An 18,950-nucleotide genomic window follows, 5' to 3' on the forward strand; every position below is an offset into this window, starting at 1 on the left:
GTTCACTAAAAACGAGCTGAGTGGTAACACTACTTGAAAAAGTGTGACGCAAACCAAAGAAAATAAAAGTTAAAGTTGTTCCTCAGCACTGCAGTGAACATGTTTCAAAGGGTGTTGGTAGTTAGCAAGAATTATCACGAACTGGCTCAAATTATGTAACAAGGAAAGAGTCCACACAAATTGGTTACTTAAATATAAGATAATTTAGAAAACACAATCTAAGGCACAAAGATCACTAATGGGTTGATGTCAGGATGAGTACAAGAGCAACTGAACAGTTCATCTGGGCCCGCTTTATAGGCTGTAAGACACTTACCGGCATTAGCTGACAATCCTCCCATGCCAGGCAATCAACAGCAGGTCATGGCTTTCATGAGTCTGGGTCGTAACAGGATTTTTACAGACAAACATGAAAAACTACAGACAACCATGGCAATCTGCCAGTAACCGAAACAATCACTCAGAGGCTTTTGCCAACCAGTCCCTAGCAACAGGTGGTTGTCAGATGGTTATTGGCCTGTGTCACTTGATTATAAATTATCGTCACGATTGTCACCAGTGTTGGTCAAGTTACTTGAAAAAAGTAATCAGTAACTAATTACTGATTACTTCCCCAAAAAAGTAATCCCGTTACTTTACTGATTACTTATTTTCAAAAGTAGTTAGTTACTTAGTTACTTAGTTTACTTTTTAAGACATGATTTATCCCCTAAATAGGTGATAAAGCAATAGCTTTAGCTTCAGCCCAATTCTACTTTTTCTGCATAATCCATCATATAAAACGTAATCAAATGAAAAAGTCTCTTTTTAAAACTTGTTTTATTAGTTTTAATCTTTTAACTTCACGCATGAAGCAAACATTAAATTATATGCAACATTCTCTGACTGGAAGAAATTTGTTTAACATTTAAACCCATTTTGTGCACATTGCAGCACATAAAATATTTTTTTGTGTTTACACTCACTCTTTCAAATAGATGCACGTAAAACACAGCAGAAAATAAATAAAATCAAAGACTCAGCAGTCCTGTTGCTCTATTTTCACCTGTATAGCAGGGGTGGGGCAGGCGGAGGTTTGCCCTGGTGCAGGTGTGCCGCAGCGGTCAGTGGAAGGATACGGCAGTTTCTCTGTGAATTTCACATTCCAGCAGCAGCGTATTTGGTGCTTGCTCGACGTTTAGGGGTTTTTTCGCTGTAAAAAGAAGTTTTCTTCCCACTCAGTGAGCAGCGGACGCTAATGTTTTTGTCACTTTTTACGGACTCAAACTCAAAGTAAGGTTAGTACTTCCACGCTTTAAACGCTGCACTCGATATATTATCCATTTTTGATCTGCACACAGCTGTTGCCACAAACGTTGCACTCGCTTACGTCATTGTCATGAGACACTTGCAGAAAAAATCCGGGTTTTAGTAACGCAGTGTGCTTACGGGAAAGTAACAGTAATCTAATTACCTTTTTTGCAATAGTAATCCCTTTACTCGTTACTCGAAAAAAGTAATCGGATTACAGTAACTCGTTACTGCCCATCTCTGATTGTCACACATCCAAAATGGGGGTCTGTTGAATAAAAAATGACTTTTGGAAACATGTATTTAAGTAAATGTTTTCTACAGTCATTGGTTCAGCTATTCTAGCTAGCCTAACTTCACTATCCATGAAAAGATTCCTGCTAATTAGCTTTCCATGTTTATATCCAAAGTTATAGCAGTGCTGTGTTTTAGAAATTCTTAAGTCAGAACGTGGTTTTTCATTTTTAGACGTAAACTGGTCTGCTCACTCCTCTGCTAAACCTTGTAAATCCTTATTTACATGCATGCCTGGATTTTGAACTTTATCGTAACACCTTGATGAAGTTCTGAAGGAATCTGTTTAACTCTCAGTGCTAATGGCTGATATCCTCAGAGGCATTAGCTTTAAACCTGGAGATGGTGCTTTAATCAATCTCATCAACTTAAAAAATGATCTCGTTCAGCTAATCAACATGGCCAGAACTGAGGAGTGCACTTTCCTCTGTGTGTAAATCAACATTCAGAACCAGTTGTTTAAAAATTACCGTGGCGTTTGAGTGTTAAATCCACTGCCTAAAGTGCTGAGCTGGAGAGCTTGACAGACAGCTAGAGTTGGGTTAGTATATTCAACTGTAGTGATTTTTGGCTTAACACTGAGCTGTTGAGGTGTGATAGGAATTTATCATTATTTTCTTTGTTTATTTGCAAACTTGAGAAACACTTCAGGTCAGATCAGATTATAAAACCCATAATTTAAAAAAAATCTTTGGCTACAGCATTATTGTATATTGTTACCAGACAATGGTGCAATACAAGGCCCTGCTTGAGGGGCCAAAAAATATTTTTAATTTTTAATGTTGACAAGTTAATAACAGCCTCTGGCACATGACCTTCCCCATCTATCCACAGCAGCTTATCAACTCTTTACAACCTTGCCTCCCAGTCACACAGCACAATTACTTACACCACTTCAGGCTGCAGACAGTGAGTGACAAAACACCCAGGACAGTTAACAGTTTGCATGCTCCATCTGTCACTGTAGCTTTCCATCAGCGATACGGGCACGGAAAGAGGCCAAGAAACTGGGATATTTTGTAAGGGAGCTGGATTGTAGTGGCTCTCAGAGGAAGCAACAAGCGCTTGGATAGCAGCAGGCGCTTGCGAGAGGAGAGCGGTGAAATTCTCAGACAAGATTTAAACAAACAGAGACACAGACGCTGGCATTGCTGGCCATGGATACAGCCTCAAGCGCGCTGACAGAATAAGGCCATGAGAGATCACACACTGCCATCTCCAGATCAGGCCCAGAAGTATTCCTACAACAGCTCCTCTCACTTCAGTCAGGCTCAGCGAGTGTATAAATCATTTCTCAGAGGCAGGGGTAATAAAATGCTGGTGTCATTTCTTTTATTTCATATTTAATATTTAGTGGGACATTCAGCAGTCAGTGAAACTTATCAAGAATCAGATGATTAAGATGTTGGATTTATTTGCATGAGGAAGGTGCAGGAAAATCAAAAGTATTGCCATTTAATTTTAGCTTCCTCTATCCTCACTTTCTTTCCTCTTGTACTTTAAAAGCCATGTTACAGAGAGAAATAGTTGATATGGAAAATATCTTCACCATAGTTTATATGATATAAATCTTAATATAGTACAGGTAGTATCCAGACTAGTATAAGCTGCCTGAAAATAGATAATCTTTTTCAATATAAAAATAGTAGAAATAAATACTGTCATGAAAAGCTACCTTTATGTTTCAGGTTGATGGTTGTTGAGAATAAGTTTGCAGTTTATCCTTCTCATTACTTTCTCACACATTTAAATTCTCAGACGGTTCGACTGCCTCTCCTCCACACTTGTGCGCTCACGTGACGTGCAGTCACAGGTCGACTCTCGAGGGAGCTTTCCCTTTGGAAATAACCCCACTTTCAGGCCGTGCTCTGTTTCCACCAGCTGACAGCTCGTCTCAGTGGCATCAGCTCCTGCTGGAAACATCACATCAGAGAAGAGGGGAAAAAATTATTTAAATGCAGAACTCAGCACCTCAGTGAGCTCAGGCTTGGTGCCGCCTGCCCTTCCCGGTGAAACACAGTACATTCATATTAACTGTGCTTCTTCTCAAGGCTTTTCGTGCCGCATCACTCATTGGTGGAGCCATGGAAACAGAGCGTTAGTCTGTGCTGTACTGACAGTGAGGCAGTGCGTGTAGTGTCGTGTGTGTGTCCTTGTGAGTCATGTTGCTGACTTGTAAAGAAGCACCTCAAACATGGCTTTTATCAAACTTGTGAGAAGAGTTTTGTGTGTTTGTCTGTTCTTCTACGTCTGTTTCAGAGAAAGCCGCGGTAGGTTTCTGGCTTTCAGAGGAACGATATTTCTGCCATGGAGTGGGGGTTTTTTTGGAAGTGGTCACGGTCGAGTTTATAAAGGATGCTCCTGATCTGACTCCCTTTTTTTATTTGTAACCAAGGCAGCAGTGAAAGGATAAAATACAAACAGCATACACTAAACACTAAACACGCAGAACATGAGGTGCACATTTTTAAAGTTAAACTTTTAATAGAAAAAGTGTTTCAGGACTTAATCAGATCTATTTACTTCCTGCACAGACTATACTCATTTTTAAATTTCCATCCTTTTTTAAATGTAAACTGGAAAAGAAAATCTACAGTCCAGACTCAGTAAACTGTAACAACAAATAGGCACAATCTCATCGTCACAGAAGCCAGCCACGGATGCTTTGTTTTACTAGCTTTACCCTTTTATTTCTGTTTGGTTTTTATGCCAAACTTTCCCTTTGCCTTCTTGTTGGTCTGCATGACTTTATTCCTTTCTGTTCCTCCCAGTTTTATTTTGAAAGTTACCTAATGTGGCTCTACAAGTTCTTAATGGTTAAATCCTTTAGGAAGGAAGGAAGTCTCACTGAGATCAAGAGCTCTCTTTCAACCGTGGACAAAAAGCACACACAAAACTTGAGACAGACACACCAAAAAACAACCCATTATGCAATTTTTTTAACCTTCTCCCACTTATAGGCAGCAGTTTTTAAAAATTCAGGGTGAATCAGAGGTACAGCTAATGACCAGACACTGTAAGTACTGTGTTTCAGTTCAATCAGAGAGCAGAGGGAAGCGATCCGTCTTTGCAGCAGGGCCTTGTAAATAAACATCATAGTTCATGATAATGCTGCTCTCTTTGATTCTCCAGTGGGCCCACCTCACTTTTTAATACAAGATGCAATGATGAGTAAGAAAAGAAACGCCTGTGATAAATTTGGGCCTTTGTTTTCTTCCCGCTGATTGAGTTCACCTGTGCTTTTTTGCCCTTCTCCCTGGTGTGTGCTTAGCCTTTGGGCTTTTCTCATTTCACTAATTTGTGCCTCCTCCTCTCCTCCATATTCCCACCTATGACAATCTCAGTGCGCCGTGCTGAAGGATGTCTCAATTCCTAAAATGCATCATAGCCAAGCTAAGCCAAGCCAACTTTATTTATATGGTACTTTTAAAAGAAAAAAGCATGTGCTGATCAAAGTGCTTAAAAATTAAATTAAAGACAAAAATAAATAAATAGATAATTAATATTAATAATAAATAAATAAATATATTTAAAAACGGAAAAGTACCGGCAAAAGCACCTACAAACCGATGATAGGAGAGGGACTTTTTATACAACTCATCTTTTTCATTCAGTTTGTTTAAGTTTAAGATGATCAAACTTTCTGCCCTTCACTCTTCTCTGTGAGATTTAAAAAAAAAGGTTTAATAACTTGTCAGATTTCTCCATGTTGTGAATTTAAAAGTGTTGCTAAATATAAAATATGAGCACTCTTAAACCTGAGACTATAAAATACAGCAGTAGTTGGACTTTAACAAAATAATTTATGACACAATTGTGCCATGAAGTTGTTTTAAAGGCAGTGATGACTCATTTTGTTAAATGTTTGCTCCTTTAACTCGTCTTTCATCTGGTCTCTTCCTTGTCCCCTCCACTGGCAGGAGAGTAAGGAGAGTAAGGAGGTAAGGTAAGGAAATAATTAAAGGAATCGAGGATCATCGCATCTTCTGTCTCCTTTTTATGCTTCTGCTCACAATTTTTTTTCCTTGTATCCTTTTTTATACTTTTTTTTTTTTGATGTCTTGAAAACTTTTTTTTTTCACCTGTAAGTTAGAATAATTTTTTTGGATCACCTGTCTCCAGTTTGTGTCAGCTGTTGTGTCCATTTTTGAGCTTACCTTTAACCTCTTAAACGTTTTAAACCCTTGTAAAGAAAATATAATCTGATACTTTTATTAAATTATGTATATTTACAATATTATTAACCGAATTGATGCAAATGAGCTTTGAGGATGCAGGACAGTTTCCTGCTTCTTTGGGACTGTAGGTCAGAATTGGTTCGAAAGCCTGACCAATTTATCAACGGGACGATATTATCAGCCGATATTAGCTATTTGCTAATCTATGTGTTTTGGTATTTGTAACAGTAAATATGTAAAAAAAAATTAAAATCAAGTAAGCAACCATTGCCGTTGCATAGTTTGTCCCCTAGAGGGCATTGATATTGATATTAAAATATCTGATTTTTATATAGCCAATAATAAGTATCGGTAAAAAGCCTATATCAGTAGGGCTTTAATTGGTTCTATTACATATGTACACCATTATAGTGGTTTACACATTTGCCTAACAACCAAGAGATCCCGGGTTTAATTCCAAGAGGATTCGAACCAGACTTTGGGGTGGCTTTAGGAACGACATCCAGTATAAAATCAAATCAAATATGCAGCTCAACCTGCTGTAGTGACCTCTTACAAGTAAGGGAGCAGCTTATTCATAATGAATTACCTCAGTTGAAACCACTATTTGTAAATGTACAACTGTATCACTCATTATCTGTTTGAATGACCTCTGGTTTGTTTAAAGCCAGTTCAACCAGTTTTCTCATAAATGACAAACTAGCTAATAGTGATATCAATAAAATATATCAATACGTATCATTCTTGTTAAATATTAATAAATAAACATCATTAATAATAAAAAAAACAAAGCGTAAACCCTAATTGAAGTTAGACATAATGCTGTATATAACACATTCACCTATGAGTCCTCACAAAGATACAACCAGGCAACTGTCCCCACTGGCCAGGATGTAATTTTTTCTTGCCGGCACTTTTACAAAAAAATCCAGTGATCAACTTTGAGCCTTAAACATTCCTCCTGTAAATGTCTTACCTTTAATTTTTGCGCAGTAAATGAGGTATTTAGTGTTAGTCATGCACGTCATGGGAACTGATCACATTAAAGGAAGCTAATTGAAAATCTTTTAGCGATAAATAAAAGGAGTCAAGGAAAAACTTATGGAGGCACAGAATGTCTTGTGCTTGTCATTTTGACACTGAACCTGCTCTAGATGACTAATTCAGATGACTCAGACCTTTAAAATGTCAACAGCAACGATGCTTTGAAAAACTGTGAAAGGACAGTGTTGAGCGGACGAGCTATGTTACACTTACACCCTCATCTCATTCAACTGAAAGAATGTTCAAAGGCGCACGCCTTGTCGACCCTTTTCATCTGCCTGTCAGATTCGACCTGAAGCTGCAGCCTTGGATGTGCGCCTCTTCCTGCAGCAGTGGATGTGGAGTGCTTCTGTTTATATGGACATCGCAAATAAACCCAAAGTTTGCCTCATTTTGTTTTGGCACATGGCCGGGGGGTGGGGTGGTGGGGGTTTATGATTAAAACCAGACTGTGCTTGCCCGACTCGAAGCCAGAAAAATAGATTGTAGTTACGCATACTCTGCACAAGAGGGAAGTACAGAAACACGCACGTGTCTTCAGCATCTGCAAAGGTGGACTCTTAAAACCAGTGCTTAACTCTATATCTGCTGTCTAATTTTCCGCCTCTGCTACAGGGACTTTTTCACAGAGTCATCTTGTTATTAAGTCTGGCTCTGTGATGATACATCTGTCTGTGGCATGAGAAGAAAGGCTCAGTCCCACCTCATCAGCCCATAACAGTAAATTATGCCAGTTCTGAGGCAGAGCTATGATCTTCCTGTAAATCTAATGACGACTTTTTTTTTTGTCACATGGTTGCAGTCAGGCGGCTGTGGGGTCTTCTTTTGCCAGTAACGGCTGAGCTCCTGCCAAGTTCAAGTTCCCTCGAAGTTATGACTAAGGTACACTGCAAAAAAAAGTCTCAAGATTTAAGGCCGTCACATTCAATATATTAAAGTGCTTTTTTAAGCCAAAATAACAGCAATGAGTAATAATCAACAGCTAATTGCATTTCGCAAGATCAGAAATTTCTCAAATCTACTCGTAAAAGAAGAATTTTACTTCAGCGAATGAAATTTTCTCACCCTGTTGACTAATTGCAACCACATGTGTAACCAGACTCAAGAATGAACTCTAATTTCTCATTTCACTTGCCAAGACAGACACGTTTTGCAGTGTAGTGAAGACTGGGAAATCATGTGACATCAACAAAAGCAGACGCATAACAATCCCTTCGCTGCCGCCCACACACAGACAACGCGCACACGCGCGCGCACACAAAAACACATATATCAAACACATACATCCTTTTTTGTAAAAAGGGAGGAACGCTGCAATTCATTTACTGCCTTTAAACCCTGCGCTGCCAGTAAACAGAGCCAACGTAATCAGCAGTGAGCCCGGACAGAAACATCAACATTGTAAAAGAAGAGCGAGAGAGAGACAGGGAGAAAAAAAAAGTTCCTCTAAACGTACCATTAATTGTTCCCCTGCCTGGTCCCTCTTTGACCTCCAGTCACTACAGCAGGGTCTCATGTTTCAGGCCCCCATGGCACTGGAGGACACCACCCCCCTCCTTCACACCATGCTGGTGCTCTGGCGACCTCTACTAGGGTAGGCAGGGGTCCTCACAGGCTTGGGAGGTGGGTATGGGCCCTTCCCGCAGCGGCCGTTTTGGGGGTAAGGCGGAGGTTTTTGAGTTCTTAGATTGGAGGTGCTGTTCCCTATGATGACCTTAGGGTCTAGGGTCTGCGGGTGGGGTTCGGGACGAGCTTGGCTTGTGTGGTTGGAGTCTTTCGAGGGGTACAGGTGAGGCGGGTGGCCGTTCAAACCTGGTTTTTCGTGGTCCTTAATTAGATTGGGCGGGGTGAAGCGGCTGGTCTTCACTACCGACGCCATGTGGACAGGAGAAGGAGAGTTAGATCTGAGGATGACGCGGTCTTCATCGACGTGCTGTGATGCCTGAACTGAAGCTGGCTTGTGATTGGGCAGCATGGCGACCCTGAGGTCTCCTGAATGCGTTGAGTCGTGAAAGTTATTGGATGACCCCTGAGCGATGCAGGGCGGCTCCTCACTGAGGTCGATATTCGCTGTGAGACGATCAATCTGCTCAACCACCTGAATGAAAATAGAGAGAAATACATATGAACGAACTGCAGTGGGATTTCAGTTACAGTACTTTGTTTGTGTACTTCCATTTTTATTCGACTTTCTGCTGCAGTTTGCTGGTCTGTAGCATTCATGTGTCAACAAAATGCCACAATCATCCCAGGAGTGGACATCCGAACAAGGTCAAACTGTAATGCTCAGAGAAGTTTAAAACAACCCAATCTCTACACCTACAGACCTCAGTTAGCATGTTGAATATAATATTAAACTTCATGAAGGTACAATTGCTATAAGACTGAACAAATATGGCTTCTGTGGAAGAGTTTAGGGGAAAGACTTCGCTTTTCAGCATGATTTAAGTTCAAGACTCCACACCTCTGGGCAGATGACACCAAAGTTGAGACGTCATAATTCACAGCACCACAGTTGGAGAAAACCAAACACAGCATATCAACACAACCTCACGTCAAGCACAATGGTGGGGAGGTGATGAGTTGGACTTGTTTTACAGCCACAGGACCTGGGCACCTTTTACCATCAAGTCGACCATGAACTCCTCTGTATCCCAAAGTACTTTAGAGCCAAATATGAGGACATCTGTCAGACAGATAAAGCTTGACCGAAACTGGGTCATACAACATGACGATGATCCCCACAGCACAGCTGCAAATCTACAGCAGGGTGGCTAAAAAAGTAAAGAATCAAGGTGTTGCAATGGCCCAGAGTCCAGACCTCAACCTGCTGTGTCAAAATGCTGAAGTGGTATTTTAAGAGAGCTGTGCATAAACAAATGCCCGCAAACCTCAATGACTTGAAGCAACGTTGTAGATTTTGCCAAAATTCCTCCACAACAACAAGTGAGACTGAAAAGTCACACAGAACACAATCACTTCAAGTTACTGCCGCTAAAAGTGCTTCTACAAGTGACTGAATAATGGTTTACACTTCATGTTTCGTGTGAAAACTTTAAAAACGTAAAAAATCTCAATTTTATTTATTTCTTCCTAACCTATTGCTCCACCTTAATACCAGTCACATGCTACATACATCAGTATTAGCACATGCTGTTGATAGCTGTAGCTCTTCGAGGCCATAACACTTTAGTTTGGAGACTTTTGTGGGCTTTTGAATGCAGGAATTTGTTTTTACATTTTGGTATTTGTACTGAAGTAATGGATCTGAAAGCTTCTTCCTCCACTGCCAAACTCTATTTCTAACTACAACAGACTGAGACAATTTAACCAATTAGTCAAATTAAAGCTCTTTTTTGTCTCTGGATCTCTTTTGTTTACAACTGTCTCAGTTCACTATTATGGCGGTTTTTATTTGTAACAGCAAAATGCCAGACCTTGCACCAACGCAGTCAGCTGTGAATCAATGCCATTTTACAGCTGCATGCAAAATGGATACTGTAAGAGCAGGGCATAATTTAGTAACAGTCTCAAGCCAGGCTTTTTAATGTGCTGCCCGGAACGCTGCCAATTTCGGCAGCGTTTTTCAAAAGGTCAGAGCAAATCGTTCTCAATCATTGCTTCGGTAGGAGATGATGACTGAGTTGCAAACAATGCAGTCAGCATGCACACACACACACACACACATATACATATACATACACACGTATACACAAGGACACATATAATGACATGCTCTTCATGAACGTGCACTCAGAGATACACGACCTGTGTCAATCTGTTCTGCACAGTGGATTGTTATGTCAGCATCTGAGCTTTGTGTTAATCCTTTTAAATGTCACAGTTTCCAGGAGAGAATTGATGAAAGACTGGGTCATCTGCACCAGATGCAGGTTTTTCTATATTAGACACCTGATGTACACGTAAGGATTATACAGTTATAATAATAGACCCTCCTACCTCTTTCATCTCGACGTGAACTTGCTTCAAACCCCCCAACACATCCTCCAGATCTGTCACCACTTGTCGAATTTGATCCCTCACCAAATCCTGCCGTCTCTTTTGCTTTGTCACCTCCAAACCCTGGAGCTGGTGGTTGTTTCTGGATGGTGATTTTGAGGTTTCTGGACTGGGGATGTCGGAGGGAGGGATGTAGGACCCCTTCCGTCTGCTTTGGTTCAAATTCTTTTGTGGGACCTCAGTGGGGAAAAAGCCACCACATCCATTCAAACCCTCCTCTGATCCACCCTTCAGTCTCCCTGGGTCCTGATGGCTATCTCCTTCCTCCCCTCCCTCGGTGAACACAGGCCTCGGTCTACAGTGGCCATTTGGCATGTGCAAATGGCCCAGTTGGGGATTGTATAGGTCCAAATGATGGTTCTCAAAGTTGCATCCATCGCTTTCCTCCTCATCCACAGAGACGTACCTGACAGTCCTCCTGTGTCTGTACCCCTGACCTTTGACCTGAAGATGAGGGAGAGGATGTGGTATCCCAGCGTTAAAGGGGTGTGCCCTGCTGTTGCTGCGCACCACACAGCCACACTGTTCTCTGACAGATGAATAGTGTCTCACCCCAGGCTCCAGTGGGTAGTTCCACTGGGCAGCGTTCAACTCCCAGGGGAAGACTTGGCTCAAGTCATCTGACTGGCTATAAGGGCCCTGCCCTGCAAACACAGACCTCCTCTGTGGGCTGTGATGACCACTTTTCTCAACTCTGTCCACCACAAAAGCTCTACCTCCTACATCTTTAACCCGAGGAGCCCGGGTGTCTCTCCTGAAGTCCAGCGATGGGTGGTCTGTCTGTCTGGGTGATGCTGGTTGATATCCCAGTCCACCGTGATGGCCGTACGGCTCATAGTGGATGCAGTGCTGGCAGGGGCATGGGGCAGGATTGTTGCTGTGCTGAAGAAGTCGTTGGTGTCCCGTTGCTTGTGCGCCTTCTGTGTACATGTCCGAAGAAGTCCAAAGACTTGCGTCGAAAACGACTTAGAAAACAACTGGTTTCCTCCCCTCCCAGCTCTCTCCAGCCCAGTCATTCACTCGCTCTGTTTTCCTCATCTGCGTCTTCCCACAAGAAAACTTTTCACCAGCTCTTTTTTTTTAACTCTCTACCCAAGACTCCCTCCCCTTCCTTCCTGCCTGTTGTTTCCTTTCGTCTTCACTTCTGTAGTTAGTAATCTTTGCGTAGGTACTTTCCCTATACCCTCTTTCTCCTACTTCTCGTAACTTTTTCTTACTCCTTCTTCCTCACCCTGTAGCCCTCTCTCCTGCACGGGGCCCCTCTCCACCTCCCTCCCTCTCTCTCTGTCTCTCGTTCTACCTCTCCCGCCTCGTTGTTCTGTCTCATTTGCTGCTGCAGGCTTTCAGTCCCTCTCTCTCTCTCTCTCTCTCTCTCTCTCTCTCTCTCTCTCTCTCTCTCTCTCTCTCACTCTGGCAGTGTATTTCCCGTTTCCTCCCCTCCCCTCTCCCGCTCTCTTCTCTTTCTCCACCTCTTACTCAGTCTCTTGCCTCTGGTATATTCTCTCACTTCGTCGGCTGTACCTGAATTTGAGAATTTCTTCTTCACCCACCACCTGAAATCCTGCAGCTTTGTGAGGCTCCTCCGTTAAAGGACTCCATGGATCTCTGTCTCTGAGAGAAGCGTGTGAAAGAGTCCCAGCTCCGGTGCTGAGCTCATTAGACCAACTAAAGCCTTTGCACTCTGCAATTAAACGCTGCCTGGGATTCCTCGGCCAGAGACTGAGAGAGAAGGGGAGGGGTGGAGAGAAGCACTTGGGGGAGGTGGGGTTTCTAACATATACACACAAGGGAGTAGACAGCTCTCTGAGTCAAGGAGACAGAGCCACTGCCTTTGTACAAGGGGAGCATTTTTCACTTTTCTCTACCTCTCTCCACACCAATTTCTTTTCCTCCTCGTCCTTTGCCTCTCCTATCATCCGCACTCTGTCACTGTCTCAGTTAAAGTGACTTCACCTCAACAGTTGTGCAAAACTTCCTTCTGCTGAGGCAAGCACAGGCAGGATATCTTTGCTCCCTCAAATCCATACATTGGGATTTGAATGCCACTTAAACAGCACACTGTTAAATGTTTGCAAGCCATGTTAATTTCATCATCTGTTTGATTGAGTTTCTTCTCTCTTCAGATAAGATAATCTCCAGATGAATGGAGCAAAAAAAAACAAAAACAGAATTAGATAAGCATGATGAGTAATCAAGATCGCTCTCTCTCTCTCTGTCTCTCTCTCTTTCTCTCCCTCCAAAATAGCACAGTGCGTCAGTATTGCAGCTCTTTGTCCACAGCGTCTGAGGACGGCAAGGCGTTTATTTTCAAAGAAAATAACTGGAGCTTTGAAAACAATGGGTTGTAAAAAAGAACTACTGAGAATAACAGCAGAGGAAGATGAAGGGGATTCATCCATCGCAGCAGGAGGATGAGCAGTGCAGCTGCAGCCGCTGGAAAAGACTGGTGTAACACAGCCGGAGGAATTTATATATCTGTGTGCAGTTTATTTATGTGGGCACAGATATGCATATTTAAATATACAAAGGTAAAGTTGTTCAGATTGAGTGTGTGGTGATTCTTAAAATCTGCAATAACTCAATTTTCATCCACTTGATTTCTGTGGGAACAAGCTGTGATCGGTCATCGGTATATAAATTAAGTAGAAACTTCCAATGCTGAACATGCACCAACACGACCTGTTGACACATCCAGATGTTACAGACCAACATGTGTCTGGCCACTAGATGACTGCAAGTCCAATAATAATTCCTCTCCTTCTAGCCGTGTTTTAGTCTCCACCATCTCGGGGGGAAATATCTGCCACTGTAGATGCTGAATGCTTTAGCAGCTTCACTAGTTGATAACTTTTTTTATTTGGTATGCAGGTGGCTACAGTCGGCATTTAAAGCTTTTTGAAAGCAGTGAGGTTAAACTCAGACAGCAAAGCTGCAAAACAGACAGCTAAACAAAGATCTGAAGAATGTCAAAGACTCTATAGTGCTGAAGGGAACTGACGGTTTAAAATTTCTGTGGGTTAATCACCATGAAACGTCATTTACACAAGCTAGGAGTCATATGACCCTGATAAAGTAAAAATATTAATTACAGCTGCTTTAAAGAATAATTTCTGTCAGGGTATTTGTCGGCTACAGTAGCAGATAACTGTGTACATTATTTAGTATGCAAGCAGCTACAGCTGGGTTTTTTAAAGCAGTGAGGGTGGACCTAAAAGGTAGAGCTGCTGCACTGAAAGCTAAACAAAGATCTGAAGGAAGCCATAAGACTTTATATCCCTAAAGGGAACCAACAAGTGGTTTGAATTTTGTTTGGGTTAATCTCTATGAGCAGCCATTTTAGGCTTGCTTCTAGTCACATGACTGTTAGCAATCCTGACAGGAGTGATTGATCCCCCATTTCCAGCCAGAGATATTAAAGGGATAGACGCCTTATTTAAATGTTATGACAAAATGCCCCATTGTTATCTGTCTATAGAGAACAACAAACCAGACTGAGTACATTTTGACTGCTTTTATTAGCACAATCCTGCCGATACTAAAGAGTCAGTTAGCTGAGAGGGAGGGAAAAAAGCAGTCATCAGTCACATTTGAACACTTTCTCGGTGCCATTTTAAACCCATGAATATACGTCCTGCGCTCCAGCCATCTCGCTCTCATACATATAAATTCATTCAATCCAGACAGACAGACAGACGAGAAAGTCGATAAGAGAAGACAGAGCAACACCTCAGCCTGTCATCGGGTTCTCAGAGCTTCTCAGGAGGGTTTTCTCAGCCAGATCCTTGTCTGTGAGGTAAAAGGAATATCAAAGGTTGTCATTATCACACGGTCTGTGCCCATACATATAGATGGGTGCAGTATATGTGTGCATGTTGCCTCAGAAAGTTCCCAGCTTGTGCAGCTCTTACATCACACTGTTTTTTGTCAGCCGGCCCGCTTCACTGCACGACTGGAGGGGAAGCACCGAGTAGAAAATAGGAGCCACACTTCACCACTCTGAACTCTTTTGTCCTCGCCATGGTCAAGATGACCTAATTAGCACATGTGGATATTTCAAACTGAGCCCTTAACAAGAGCTCAATATGGTGTCTGGAATGTCCTGGATGGCATGTGGCCTATTTACCCACCTGCAGATATACAGACTTACTGTGGATAATTCAATATGTAGTGTTTGAGTATGTTTTGTCTGTATTATACTGTTTATTGTCATAATGTATAGGCTAGTTTTAGCCTCTCTGAACTAGCTACTAACTTGTATAAATATATAGGTTTATTTTTATTACCTCAGAATACACTGCTGAATATTTCAAGCCATGTTGTCCCTCAATAAGTCTGCAAGCATCAGAATATGATCAAATACTCCAACTAACCCAGTGACTGAACCTAAATGTGAAACAGAAAGGGCTTTTGTAAATCTGGTCCAACAAATTAGAATCAGCTTGACCCTTTTCTGTTGCTGAATGTAAATTTACAAACTGTTCTCGTGCTAAGAAAGAAAGAAAGAAAGAAAGAAAGAAAGAAAGAAAGAAAGAAAGAAAGAAAGAAGAGAAGAGAGCTTAGTCCTTTTATCATGAGCCTTATAATAAAAAGAAAAAAGCTTTCTGACTTGACCTCTAAATCCATTCCTGAGTTTATGGGCCCTGAGTTTTGCCCTTTTATTTTGAAATCTTCTGTAGAATACCTATATCCTCCTTTGTTCTTGTTACTCTATGTTTATTGATTTATCCCCTAAACACTCATCCCTTTTCATCACAATTAAATATACCAAAGTTGTTTCCATTAGAAATAATCTCTTTATGGATTGAAATAGAGTGAATGTAAGTCTGCTTCACAGCATATTTCAAATGTGTGTATCTGCAGACTGGTATGCACTCCCTCCATTTCAGTCTTCCACTCTTAGTGTGCAATTGTGGGCAAGCTTGGCCCCAGCTGCTCACAGCTTCTCTTGCTAGGTTCCCACGTGTGCGTTTAGTTCAGCAAAAGGAGGAAAACACATTCCTTCGCTGTTTCCCCAATAAAGACAACGTTTAACGGCCTTTCCTGTATCATTAATGATGAGTTTTGACACCTCAGTGTTTATCAGTGAAGATGTGGTTTGACGACAATTACAATAGCTTCTGGATTTTTCCATGAGTAGCTCTAGAAAAGGCAGTGATCTGGAAGCAGACCTGAAACATGACAAAACCCGCTCAGTCCAGAAAAGAGAAACAAGGGTCACCCCTAGCAGGCGTCCAAGGGGGAAAGGTCATTATTCTAGCATGTCAGGGGGGTCGGCTCAAAATATCCAGTGACTGCATCTATTAAACAAAACTGTCATCAAAAACAACACATTTACCCAGATTAATGCTTGCTGGGCCTCGTAAATTAAATTACAGTAACATAAATTTTTGTCAGCTAACTCAGAAACTATAAAACATGGGCACTGCCTTCAGGTCGAACAAAATTAGCCAATGTGGAAATGCCTAAAAACATTCATCTGAAGTCCACAAGACGGCGATAGCTGTAGTTGCTAAAAGACTTGTGGTCCTTGAAGAAACAACTTTTTTGACTTTACCTCCATTGCAGAGTTTATGGGTTCAGTCACTCATTTAAGCCTATTATTTTTTTTACCTTGGTCATACCATGTTTAAATATTGCAGATTATCCTTGGTGTGCAAGTGGTTTCACAGTCTGTCCCAACCCTCAGATGGCGGCGGTGAAAATGCTAATGTTGAGCCTTCAGAAACAAATGGATGTCAGGGTAGCTGCGTCCTTTTATTATGCTGTCTAATTAGTATCACAGGGCTTCTCTCATACTTTAAGTGCACTCGTTTCATTTCAGCGTAGTGTGAGTCCCATTGTTTTTCCTGTCATTTATATTGCTGGTAGACCTTCTGTTGTCCTCTCCTGTTTCACCGTGTGAATGTGTATCCGTTTCACCGCTCCATGCAAACACAACAAGAAACATCTGACTGATGATTATCCTTGTGATATGTAATCCAGCATATAAAAAAAACACATTTTTCCAAAAGTTAAAGTACTGATTTTAATCTGCAGTGGTCCTTAAGGTTTCTGCGCCTTTGCACAATCTTTGAAATGTGCCATTCATTGTAAGTATTCAGCATTTCTGCCTTAAAAGTCACTTATTATTCAAAATCCACAGTTTAATTCCTTCTTCACAACTCAACTCATGTGCTTTCTGCTGATATTTCCTGTTTATCCCTACTGTAACTGTAACATAATATAAAATCAAGTACACAACATGAATGTAGTATACTATTAGTCCAGACTTGGATAAAAACAAAGAAAATGTCAGACTGCATGACTGAGCGACCAACCACGATAAAAACAAAAATGCATATCCTCAATGTGTCAAGGCATTGTTTGAAATTGCTCACTGTTCATGATGACCACACAAGATCTATTTAGGAGAATTTCTGGATCACATCACATGGTCATCACGAGCAGATGTAGTTTCCCCAGTTGTTGTTATCACAAAAATGTAGATTACAGAGGGAAATGGAAATGCGAACATCCTCAATTCCACGAGAAGTGGGCAAACTCCATCTGCTCAAGCTTCAGATGCAAGTCGACGGGCCATGTGGTGATATTGTCTTCTCGACTCCAGGTTCCACATTCGCGAATGAACTATCTTCTTTCCACTTCATACTCCGATAAAACAAATATTTTTCTACTATACAGCAAAGAAAAGCCATAGTTCTCAACTGTTTTCAAAACACATGCTGTCAGGCTAGCATTATAGTAAACAAAACACTATAAGATGGGCAAACTATGTCTTCAAGCAGAAATGTGATCAAACTACATGTAAGAAAAAGCTTCAGTTAAAGCTTCTGATGTTCAGCAGATGTCATAATTCAAGAAAAATAAAGTAATAGTAAAACTCTTCAAAAAAGAAGAGAGTTGTGAGACTTTGACAACAAAATGTAAAAACATGACTCCCACATCGTACTGTGCCGGTATCTTGACGGCACACAGATCAGAGCACACGATCTCCGAACAGTATGGATCTTACACGGTGTGAAAGTGGCTACAGCAACAGCTGACTAGTATTTTGATTAGTTATTCACAAGAATTTGTCTTCTATAATATAACCTTATTAGGTACACCTGTTCAACAGGTTATTAGCACTAATATCGAAACAGCCATTCATGTGGCAGTAACTCAGTGCATTTAGGCATGTAGACATGCTGAAGATGGCCTCCTAAAAATCAAACAGACTATCAAAACAGAAAGGAGAATTTTATTTTACATTGTGCCAAATCACAACAACACTTGCCTCAAGGTGCTTTGTATTGTAAAGTAAGGACCCTACAATAATACAATAATATGAATGTGGCATGATTGTTGGAGCTAGACTGGCTGATCTGAGTATTTGCAAAACTTCTTAACTCTCTCGGCTTTGCAGAAAATGCTCTGACAAAGAGGAAATATCCAGTGAGTTCTCTGGATGAAAAAGTCTTATCAGTTCAAAGGTCAAATGAGAATGACCACACTGCTTCAAGTTGGTAGGATGGCAACAGTAACTCAAATAACCAGCATTACAACAAACGTATTCAGGAGAGCAACTCTGAAGTTACAACATGTCAAACCTTGAAGAAGATGGGCTCCAAGAATCCACACCTGTTGCCACTCTTGTCAGCTAAGAGCAGTAAAAACCAAGGCTACAATTCAAACAAATCACCAAAGTTGGACAACAGAAGAAAAACACTGTCTGGTTCGATGAATCTCAATTTCTGTTGCAACATTCAGATGTTACGGTCTAATTTGGTGTAAACAACAAGAAAGTATGGGCTCATCCTGCCTTGGTTCAGGGTAGCGGTGGAGGTGTAACGGTGTCTTTTCTTGGCACACTTTGGGCTCTTTAGTACCAGTTGAACATCATTTAAACACCACAGCCTACCTGAACATTGTTGCCAACACGTTCTCACTCCCAAAGCGTAATATTTTACGCTAGGTGACAAATCGTCAACATGTTACGCTTCCGGGCACCCAACACGTCCCTAAATGAAGAGATCGGAAAAATTGAGAAACATGAGAACTGTGTGGAATCAATCTACACATGTTCGTTCATGTTACTTAAATCGCTTTGGAAAACACTATTTAACATCATTAAGGTGCTGGTTA

At 41.2% G+C, this 18,950-nt stretch overlaps 1 protein-coding gene across 2 annotated transcripts; it reads right to left on the bottom strand.

Moving 5' to 3' along the window:
- Nucleotides 1–2,894: 2,894 nt before the first annotated feature.
- On the bottom strand, nt 2,895–12,228 carry LOC120724737. 2 transcript variants are annotated; one of them, XM_040017104.1, is made up of 3 exons: nt 10,767–12,228; nt 8,263–8,904; nt 2,895–3,494 (listed from the first exon to the last, which is right to left on the bottom strand). In XM_040017104.1, exons 1-2 carry the CDS (start codon nt 11,754–11,756, stop codon nt 8,365–8,367), a joined length of 1,530 nt encoding a protein of 509 aa, XP_039873038.1. In that variant the 5' UTR covers nt 11,757–12,228; the 3' UTR covers nt 2,895–3,494; nt 8,263–8,364. The 2 variants fall into 2 exon arrangements, with proteins under 2 accessions (XP_039873038.1, XP_039873027.1); XM_040017093.1 differs by having other exon boundaries at nt 2,895–3,497.
- Nucleotides 12,229–18,950: the final 6,722 nt, after the last annotated feature.

The sequence above is a fragment of the Simochromis diagramma genome, unplaced genomic scaffold, assembly GCF_900408965.1.
Source record: "Simochromis diagramma unplaced genomic scaffold, fSimDia1.1 OVJJ01000205.1, whole genome shotgun sequence".
Lineage (NCBI taxonomy): Eukaryota > Metazoa > Chordata > Actinopteri > Cichliformes > Cichlidae > Simochromis > Simochromis diagramma.

Coding starts and splice junctions, on each gene's coding strand:
- LOC120724737 (XM_040017104.1), bottom strand. CDS start 11,756: ATGTACACAGAAGGCGCACAAGCAACGGGACACCAACGACTTCTTCAG. Junction 8,905..10,766: donor TTCACGTCGAGATGAAAGAG/GTAGGAGGGTCT, acceptor ATTTTCATTCAG/GTGGTTGAGCAGATTGATCG.